This window comes from Thalia democratica, unplaced genomic scaffold, assembly GCF_965202585.1.
Source record: "Thalia democratica unplaced genomic scaffold, ktThaDemo2.hap1.1 HAP1_SCAFFOLD_1711, whole genome shotgun sequence".
NCBI classification, from domain to species: domain Eukaryota; kingdom Metazoa; phylum Chordata; class Thaliacea; order Salpida; family Salpidae; genus Thalia; species Thalia democratica.
In genome coordinates, this window is record NW_028140532.1 from 1 (window position 1) to 10,479 (window position 10,479).

The 10,479-nt window shown below is 24.7% G+C and overlaps 1 protein-coding gene across 1 annotated transcript; it reads left to right on the forward strand.

Moving 5' to 3' along the window:
* Positions 1 to 5,913: 5,913 nt before the first annotated feature.
* On the forward strand, positions 5,914 to 9,929 carry LOC145848818 (calponin-1-like). The gene is made up of 4 exons (XM_082954054.1): positions 5,914 to 6,078; positions 7,743 to 7,841; positions 9,153 to 9,230; positions 9,378 to 9,929. Exons 1-4 carry the CDS (start codon positions 5,935 to 5,937, stop codon positions 9,642 to 9,644), a joined length of 588 nt encoding a protein of 195 aa, XP_082810180.1. The 5' UTR covers positions 5,914 to 5,934; the 3' UTR covers positions 9,645 to 9,929.
* Positions 9,930 to 10,479: the final 550 nt, after the last annotated feature.

Sequence of the window (10,479 nt, forward strand, 5' to 3'; positions counted from 1 at the left end):
TGATTTTTTTTGTATCCTAACAACGTCCAAGAATTCGATTCACATACGCACAATTTAAATTTTAAACACAAAATAGAGGTCACAGTTTGATTATAAACTAAGAGTAAAATGAGTTAAAATAACATAATGACAATCTACTTTTAGCTGAAGAATAACTTATGTAAACTTCAAAAACTTTCTTCGTTTTTTTTTTGCAGCGTTAATACTTCTTCGGTAAATATTGTTTAGCTCAAACAAGTTTTAGTTAAGTTATATTTAAAGTTAGAAGTTTTTTAGTGTTTTTAAATGTCAAGTCAAGACAAGTATATTTAAATATTTAATCTCGATCTAGCTCTTACTTTATTAAAAATTGAATTAATTTCAAAAAGTTATCTATAAATACTCACTACAGAACAGTAAAGATTTATTTTCAACTTTGTACGGATCAAAATTCAAAAAGGCAAAGTATATAGTCACACACAACTTTAAAGTGTTCACTTATGCACATAAGTTTACATATAAATTAATTTACCAAGCATAAAATATTTATTTTTGACTAGTAAATATATTTATAAAACAGATACAAAGTAACAAATAAGTACAACAACTTATACTGCATGTTATATTTTAAGTTAAAATAACATTATTATAATTATATTTTTGTTACAAAAACTGTTTTTCTAACTTTCTAGTGTGCACAGTATTTACCTACAGGGACTTTTAATTGTAATTTATGAAAAGTCTACCAAAAACACTGACTAAAGTTCTAATAAAACAGTTTTTATTAAGCATAGAATTTTAATTTTTTGGAAAGTTTACTGGAAATCTGCTGTGTGTTTTATTTTGGTCTGTTTTAGTTTTCTTTTAACTTTTTAAGTAAATAATCCAGTAATTCTAAAATGTAGCACCTGAACACAGTTAAGAAAATATTTTTATATATTCTATCACGATTAAACATACTATATGCTTAAGGACCTTTAGTCCATAACAAGAATAATTTTAAAAATGTATCTAGTATGCACAGAATATTTTCTTTACTTGCTGCTCACCGACTTTTTAAAGCTTTGAAAAACTGATTTTGAAATTATTGCTACAACGAAAAAGCATCGATGTAATAATTTTTTATATATAAGTATCTTAACATAAGTCTTAAGCTGGAAATCTCTCCAATTATTGGACGCGTTAAAATTAGTGATGTACCGGACCCGGATCCGGACTTTTTTTTCAAATTACGATCCGGCCGGACCCGGGTCCGGACTTTTTTTTCAAATTAGATTCAGGCCAGAACCGGATCCGGATTTTTATTTTAAATTAGGATCCGGCCGGAACCGGACCCGGATATTTTTTTCATATCAAGATCCGGCCGGATCCGGATATCAGACAAAAATGGCAATATCCGGCCGGATCCGGACCCGGATAGTGAGTCCGGTACATCACTAATTAAAATCAACTCTGGTTGTTTATGTTTCTTACACTTTATAATCTATAATGTTTAGAGAGGTCCAAACTAAACATAAAAGTTATCTAAGCTAAGACTAGAACATTAAAACAATTAAAGCTTGTTGAAGTTTTTTATATTTGTAATTTTCTTGAATTTCTAAAAAATTTAGCACTAAAAATATTATTTCGAGTAATATTTGTCTGAAGGTAGCTGTTTTAAAAAGTAAAGTGTTCTATTGATCAGTGTATGTTAAAGTTAACTGCTTTACTTACGAAAAAAAGTTCATGTACAGTGAAAATTTCTAAAAATTATTTGTAAATAGTTTGTTAAATATTGTTTTAAAGTTGTTTTGTTTTGATAATTCTTAACAAGCTCTAGAAAAATTTTGGGTAATAAAAAAATCATAGTAAACTATTCATTGAGTCACCTATTGTGCACATAACTTATGTTTAGTTTTTTATGTATTTAAAAAGTTTTTAGAATTACTACTTTTGACTCAACAATTATATTTTGATGATGGAACCAAGAAGAAAATTTAAGATAAACTGGAAATATAACTAAAGTCTTATTAGTGTTAAGGAGACTTGATTGTTGATTATCCATTTTTACATCGAATAGTAAAATTTAGAACTAGCAAATTTAATTTCTATTTACAAAATGTCTTATTTGTAAAAGAAAAGCTGTTAAAAATATCTTTGTTTAGTTTTAACATATATATTTTTAAATTTATTGATATAATTTATTTTGAAATTTTATGCTTAATGTCGAAAAAAAAACTTTATTACATGTTTATACAAGTTTTGTTATTTTTCCTGATATGATAAAAAAAAGGTTGTAGTAAAAACTTTATAAGCGATGCAGTAAATAAAAACGAATTTAAAATAGTTTTATTTTCGAACAAAGTAAAATAGAACCAAGACTGTGTGAATTTTAACTAACTATTTATAAACTTGTCTCAAATCAAATAGTCAATTAAATTTTTTTTTAATACTTGTAATTTGTATGCTCTTCTAGTAAAATACTGTATACTAAAATTTTGGTAAACACTCAGCAAATTAAACTCACTGATTTTTTTGTTTAAAAAAAGTCCTTTATTGGCCACACAATATTTTGAGTCCGATTGAAACGTTAATTTATTTTACCTAATACTTAATGAGTCGAATTTCTTTTTTTTAAACTATTTTTTTACCCTGTCCCTAACCCTAATTGCCTAAAAATATTTCAAATTTATAAAAAAAAAATTTATAACTAAAATTTACAACATAGACTATTTTTATGCCGACTCAACAAATATTAGGGGAACACTGAAATGTTTAAATAAGATTCCAATATTTTTGATAAAAAATACCTTAAAATAGAAAACTAGGTACAAAAGCAAGCATTCAATGAAATGGTTAAATAATGTTTTTGTGGTTGTAATAAATTTTACTGAAAACAAGTTATCAATCGTAACGTTAATGTTAGTTTGAAATAGTTTTGTTTCGGTATAGTGTAGTGTCATTAATTTTCAAAACTTGAGTTTCAAAATTAGTGTTTCATAAATACTAGTTTAGTACTTTAAAAAAGTAACAAATAAGCTCTTCCAAAAAAGTTCCAAAAAGTATAAATTATTGAAAAAACAGCTCTCAAAATATTTTTGGTAATGAGAAAATAACTGCTCAGCAGTAAGCCTCGCACTTTTACTTATTGTCTGAGGCTTCGCTTGCAAACAGTTGCTTAGTTTTTAAGGTTGTTTCATTGTTTTATCTTAGTTCCTTATTGTTGCGTATTTATTTTTTCAGCTAAGAGTAGTTATTCAGTTAAAAAATAAAACAACAGAGTTCACAAGTGAAAGATAGCTTTTTTGTAAGTTTTTATTAAAAAGTATCAAATTTTGTATCAAAGTATCAAAGTATTTATTTTGTTTTCAGTTTTTTTCTTGCTGAAAAGCACTTCGCTGACCAGAAACTTTCGCCACACTTTGCCCACTTTCTGCTTAATGCAAAAAAAAAAAAACTTTAGTTAGTACAGTACTCTTTTCTAGTAAATACTTATTTGAAACTTCTTTTTGATCCTTTTATTAACCTTACCATATAAATTATTTTAATACTGCTGCAAACACTTTGACGGTTGTAATTAGTTGACATTTTTAAACATTTAATACCAATTTTTTAATAAACATGTTGTTTGAGTTGATATTAAAAAGTTTAAAAAATGCTAAACATTTATAGTCTAAAATCTATTGAAAATTTTGAAATCATGTATTACTTTTTGAAATTTTTAGTAGTTAAACTTTGATAATAAAATCCATGAGAATACTTCTAATGTATATAAAATTTTATTACTATTAAAAATTTTATGTGCAACTTGTAAAAATTTACTTAACTCAGTCAAAGTATGAAAAATTACTTAGACATGAAAACATCTATTATTAAAATTGCTTGTGTTTAGTTTATTTAAGTTTTACTTTGTAAAAGAGAAAGTTTTCATGAAAATATACAAAGAAGAAATCAGACCTAATTCGAAAAAGGAAGCAAACTTTAATGAACTAAAAATTGTTTTTAAAAATAACCCACGCGTGTTTCGAATTCTTTTACCATGTGTTGAAGACTTCAAGACTCAAGTGTCTACTTGTGATAAAAAGTTTTCCTATGAGAGAAAACATTTGTTACTTTTTATCTCGCTTAAGTGACGCGATGTTTAGAGCTTTTTGTTTAGATTTTATAAGGACAAGAGTTGGTTATTATTTCAATTATTATCATAACGATGAGCTGTTAATAAGTAGATTTAATATTGTTTTAATGATGTTAATGGTATATGTAAATGTTTTAAATTTTAAAATATTACAGAAAACAATTTATTTCGAAAACTTTTTTTTTTAAATAATTTTAATTAAAGTTTAATGATGTAAAAATAAAACAATAAAAGTTTAATTTTGTTGTAATAAACTAAATACCCTTTCAACTAATAAAAAATTGAGCAAGTTTCGTAACTCAGTTACTTCCTTATACGTTGCAAAAAAAAATTTGCAAAATAAAACGGATATTAAAATATAACTTTTAAGTCAAAATTTATATATACTTTTGTTTTAATAAACTTGAATATGTTTCTAATGGAGTTTATCAAAAACAAACTAGTTTCTAAAAATTTATTGTTGTGTTCTTTAGTTTTACAGTTAAATTCTAAAAAACATGCTTTTAAAATAACAGTTCAATACTTTTGTAAAAGTAACAAAAAAAGCTTAGTTGTTGAAATAACAACTCTCAAAAGGTTTTTGGTAATGAGAAAGTAACTGCTCAGCAGTAGGCCTCGCGCTAACTTTAGTTATTGTCTGAGGCTTCGCTTGAAAACAGTTGCTTTGAGAAAATACTTTTAAAATATGTTTAATTGTTTTCAGGCTAGTTTTTTACTCATATTTTGTACTCTTATTTTTCAGCTATAATTTCTATATGTATTTAGAAACAAATATTTTATAGAAAAGATAATGTAAGCAATTTATATTACTTTTGTAAAGTAAATTTCGTGTAATAATTTTTACTATAGAGTTTTTATTCTTAATAAGGTAAAAAAAAGTTAAAATTATAAAAGCGAAATTCAAATAAATTAATAAAGCTTTACAAAGTTAAACTTTTAATCTGAAGTTGGTTTAACAGTATTTTTTTAAAGCATAGTTATAAAACCACTTACTTTTTAAAACAATACATGCAAGCTTAAGTGGTATAAATTAAATCAATGTTATAACAAAAAGTTTAATAACCTAAACATTTAGCTCTTAAAACTTTATTGCTAATTAAGTTATTGCATTATATTTAACATTTTTTCACAAATTAAACTGTTTCAATTGTTAAATTTAAAGTATTTAATAAAGGTAAAAAAACATTAGTTTGTGTAAATTTTATTGTCTATAAAACTATACTTTTTATTAAAAGCAGCTTCAATGTTTCAACATTGTATAGTGTTTGTTTTTTTTTATTAAACATTTTCTACCATTTTAAGTTTAAGTATATTTTTTAGAGAAACTAATAATTTAAATTTGATGTTAGATAAAGCATTAAATAAACTTACTGATAGTTTTAAAGCCTAAAAAAGATGTTTTACAATTCTAGTATATAAGCTACGTGTAAGTGATAAAGTTTAATTAAATTAGAAAGTTTTATGCACAAAATAAAGACACTAATTTTTGATTTTTATAATTCTTTTTTTTTCTTTATAACTATTATCTTGATTTATCTGGTAATGTTTTTACTTAAGTTGTAAATAAAAGAATGGTGTATTGTAACTTTAAGTAAATAAAAGTTGTGTATAAATTAGAAATATATATATTTTTCTTTTAGATTTCAAATCATTTAGGTTAAGTCTTTTAAACTAAAGAAGTTTCCTGCACATTTCAGATCTTTTTTTAATTCTTTTAAACAAGTCAAAGTTATTGAAACTTACAGGAAATCTGCTTTAACATTTCCAAAAATCTCACAACTTGATCTGAAAATCTAATCTTCTTAATACTTTTCAGCTTTATTCTAGTATTAATTTGAAAGATGTCATACAGACAGCAAGGTTATGGTTTCTCTGCTGAATGTCAATCGAAGATAGCTGCAAAGTACTCACAAGATGACGAGAGAAAGTGTTGCAACTGGATTGCTCAAATAACCAATGAAAACCCGCCCCTGCCAGGAAAAGAAGTTAGTTTACTTTTAGCTAAAAACATGTTTAAAACTTAAAATTCACATCAGTTTAATTTGAGTTCTTCAATTTTTTCTTTCTTTTTATATTATTTAATTTAGCCTTTTTTTTTTAATGAAAATTATTTAATTTTTAAAATGTTTTTAAATGACACAATAGCTTGGTTTTAATATAGTGTCAGTATGATTAAATTTCCGGCTTGCCTTGTAAGTTTCAAATATTTCAAAAGATGAAACAAAAAATGTTTTCTGTTGAAAATACAAAAAAAAAAGGGTTGTTGTACCATTTATAAAAGTCAATAATAAAGTGATGCGACCAGTTAGTAAATTATATAAAAAATCGAAAAAAGTTAATATACAAGAATCAGATAAAATTTAAACACAACAAGAAGTAGAAAATTAAAAAAAAAGTTTTAACAACTACCTTTATGCAATGAGATCATATGATGTTGTTTTTTGTATAAAGCTTTAAGATTAGCAATATTGAAAGAAGACCCTTTAACATCTTAAGTTGTAAAAAAATAAAAGCTTTTAAACTTTTAAGCTATAGATAAACTAATAGTAATTGTAATTTTCCATCTTACTTAAAATCTTTTAAATAGACTTATGTACTTATGTTATGTTCAAGCAATATTTTTGTTTTTAGCTATCTTGAAATTCTAAAATTGAGTTTGAGTCTTATTTAATATATGCATAAAAAAAATTTCTGCAAGTAAAATATTATTATTTTAAATATCAACCCAAGTTGTAGTAATAAAGTTGTAAATATCTACTAAATAAAACCATTTACATTCTACAATCACCTTTTAATATTTTTTTTTTAATTGTTTATATATATTTTGAGAAGCATATAACATATACTTGTTACCATTCAATTAAAAAAAAAACTTTAAAGTTTTACCTTTTTTATACAAATTCTTAATATCAACCCTTATTTATTTTATGTTTTTTTTTGTTAAAACTCTGGAATTTTCGTTATAAATTTCAAAAACTTATTTTTAGTTAAGAAACGAATAGTTTCATTTGTTCGATTTATAAAATGTTCTAGTAAAACTTATTCAGATAATGTTTATGGTATGATTATTAGTATTTAGTATTTGATTGTACATAATCGATTCGAAAAATGTTTTATCAAGTTTTTATAAATTTTTTGGAATGAAAACAAAACATAAATTTATAAACATTTAAACAAACTGTAAATATAATTGTTAAGAAAACTTTATAGAATTGTTTTTGCAGTTAATCTTTATACAGAATAAATTATGAAAGTTGCTTAACTTTTTTAAGTGTCAATATCTTGTAATACAAAGACTACAACAAACTATAAATATAACAACATAGAAGTTAAGCTTCTTACTCTTTTATAACTAAACAAAGGGTTGATAAACAAAGTCTAATTCAATTGCTTTTATACAGTCTAAAAAGTCTATAAGTACGACTTTTGTTGATACAAAAACCATCTTAATAAAAATTTTACACAATTATTTACAGTAATATCTGCTTAAATATTAAAGAATTAATCACATGATTTTAAAATTCAATCTAAAGCTATTTTTTGTTATAAAGTGAAACATTGTAATTATTAACAAGATGTTTGATTAGCTTACTATGTTTTTGTGCATGGTAAAAATAATTGTAAAATAATTTGTTATTTTTTGTTAAAGAATGCTTTTGCCTGGCTAAAAGATGGAACAAAGTTGTGCAAGTTGATTAACAATATGTTCCCAGGTTCAGTTAGAAAAGTAAATGAATCGAAGATGGCTGTAAGTACTTTCTTTACATAAATTAAATTTGTTTTGTTGTATAAATAGTAGTAACAACATTTAGTTTTAGTTTTTTTTTAATTGAGCACTTTTTTATATGTAAATAAATAAAATATTTAAACTAAAAAAAGACTATTTGAATTCTAAAAGTATTTGATAAGCTTTTTTAACAAGGTTTTTTATTTATAAAATTCAAATAGTTATAAATCATAAATTTATTTATTTTTGAAGCATAAAGTTGGTTATTTAAATTACCTTTAGTAACTTAAGTTTTATTTTTTAATAATAAAACCTGTTTTAAAGTAGTAAAAATCTGTAGTTTTTCCTGATATTAAGTTGTTTTTAGTAAGTTGTTACTTTAGTGTTGTGCTCTTTAAGCTTATTCATATATCTAAGTTTTAATTGTTAAAAGAATAAGAACTTAAATGGTTAAATACAAAAATTTTCTTTCGTAGGTAATAGAAATCAGATAAGTTAATAAAATTTAAATGTTAAGTTTATTTCTTGTATAGTAATAAGTTACAAACCTTGCTATTCATTAGCGAATTCAGATGACTAATTCACGCCTAATTACTCTAAAAACCGCCTATTCTAAACGTATTAAGAGTAGTAAACTTTAATTAAGTGATAAAAACGTAAGTAATCATCGTTTTACGTTTAAAATTTTTTCAAATAATGTTAGAATATTTAAACTACATGTTTAGTTTTTAAAAAATTGAAGAATCAATTCAAAAGTTGTTTGCTCTAAAAAATTTAAACTTATGTTGTGTATAGCATTAAAATAAACTAGGGAAAAAAGACTTTTAAAACGAATTAAGAGAAACGCACTTTGAAAAAACTATTATTGGAAAAGGTAACTGAAACTTGGTTAAATTTGCAGTGAATTTTGCCAAATATCTTATACATTTTATTTAACATTATATTTTCTGAATAAACTAATAAGCTTTATAAAATGTTAAAGTTTTTCTTTATTAGTCTTTCTAAATACAAACCCTAATTACTGTTTTTAAATCTTGTTTAATTTCTATATTATAAGGTTAAATAATAATAAATCTTTGTTTGATTATAATTAGAAAAAATAATTATGTTATTTTTAGTTTAAAGTATGTACCCATATTAGGTTAAACATACATACTTTAAGAAAATGCGATACAGAAAATTTTTTCTCCTCGTGTTTTTTCCTGAAGATAAGCTTTAAAAAACAAATAAGGTTATTGATACTTTTTTCTAGCTGATTATAACTGTCAAAACCATACAACTTTTTAGACGATTGAAAACCTATAAAAACAAAATAACACTATTATTTTCTAGTTCAAACAAATGGAAAACATCGGGAACTTTTTGAAGGCAGTTGAACAAGCCGGAGTCCAAAAACTAGATGTCTTCCAGGTATAAAAGTTATATTTTAATTTACAAACTTAATTTAATATAAAATGGAAAACTGTAAATTAAGTTTTGACAAACAGGTAGTTAAAAAATGATAAAGTTAAACATTAACTATTAACTAAGAAATACGTTTAATTTTTTTTTCTCCAGACAGTAGACTTGTACGAGAACCAGAACTTGCAGCAAGTTTGGATCTGCCTCCTGAAGCTCTCCTCCGTCGCCCAATCCAGGGGATTCCCAGGACCGCACATCGGGGTGAAGATCGCCGAGAAGAAGGAGCGTAGGTTCAGCGAGGACAAGCTGCGGGAGGGCAGGAACGTCATAGGGCTGCAGATGGGAACCAACAAGGTGGCCAGTCAGGCGGGCATGACACCATACGGTCTGGGACGCCAGATGGTGACCAATATCAAGAAATAAGGCCGAGCCAGAATAATTTCTTTTCTCATTTTTTATAGCTTATTAGTTATCAAAAGTAATAACGGCCAAAGTAACATTTTAAATTTAAAGACCAAAAGATATTTTACTAGTCGTTTTCTTGTATTGAACTAAAACTATTAATTTTTTATGAATTTTAAAAAGTAGAGACTGTTTTTATTGAGTCTTTTTTAAGTTATGTATACATTTATGAAAACCTCAGACCAAAAATGTTGCTAGACATCTAGTTTGTGCTTTAAACTTCCTCTGAATAAACTATGTTGAAATCTCATCAAAATTTAAGTGTGCAAATTATGTTTTATTTTTGATTGTTTCTTATAAAGTTTTAATAGCTATACTAAGAAATACTGTACTTGAAGGATCGTAAACAATTTTTACTTGAATAGAAGCAACAACATCTAATGTAGAGATATCAGACCTCTTTACAAGTAGGTACAATAATTATAGTAATACCTTTTGCTTAATTTAACTCTGACAACAGTGTTTAATTGCTAGAATATTTGTCAGATGATATGATAAAGCTTGTACTTTTATTTGAATCGGCTTTGTTTTTTGATCTAACAAGCTTTTCTGGCAGCGAACCACTGGTTGAAGAATAAAGTTCAACAAAAGGTTTTATGATTGTGGAAAAACTTTTCTAAACTTAATTTTAGGATCTTAGTCGAATAAAATTTAACTATCAAGTTTTTTTAACACAAACTAAAAATTAATTAATTTCAAACTATTGCTTTTTTTATGAAATATTAGGTTTGTGTAATAACTGACTTTACTCTAAAATCTAGAATACCAATTTATTTGTTTTCTCTTCAAAATAAAT

Coding starts and splice junctions, on each gene's coding strand:
- LOC145848818 (XM_082954054.1), top strand. CDS start 5,935: ATGTCATACAGACAGCAAGGTTATGGTTTCTCTGCTGAATGTCAATCG. Junction 6,079..7,742: donor CGCCCCTGCCAGGAAAAGAA/GTTAGTTTACTT, acceptor TTTTTGTTAAAG/AATGCTTTTGCCTGGCTAAA. Junction 7,842..9,152: donor TAAATGAATCGAAGATGGCT/GTAAGTACTTTC, acceptor ATTATTTTCTAG/TTCAAACAAATGGAAAACAT.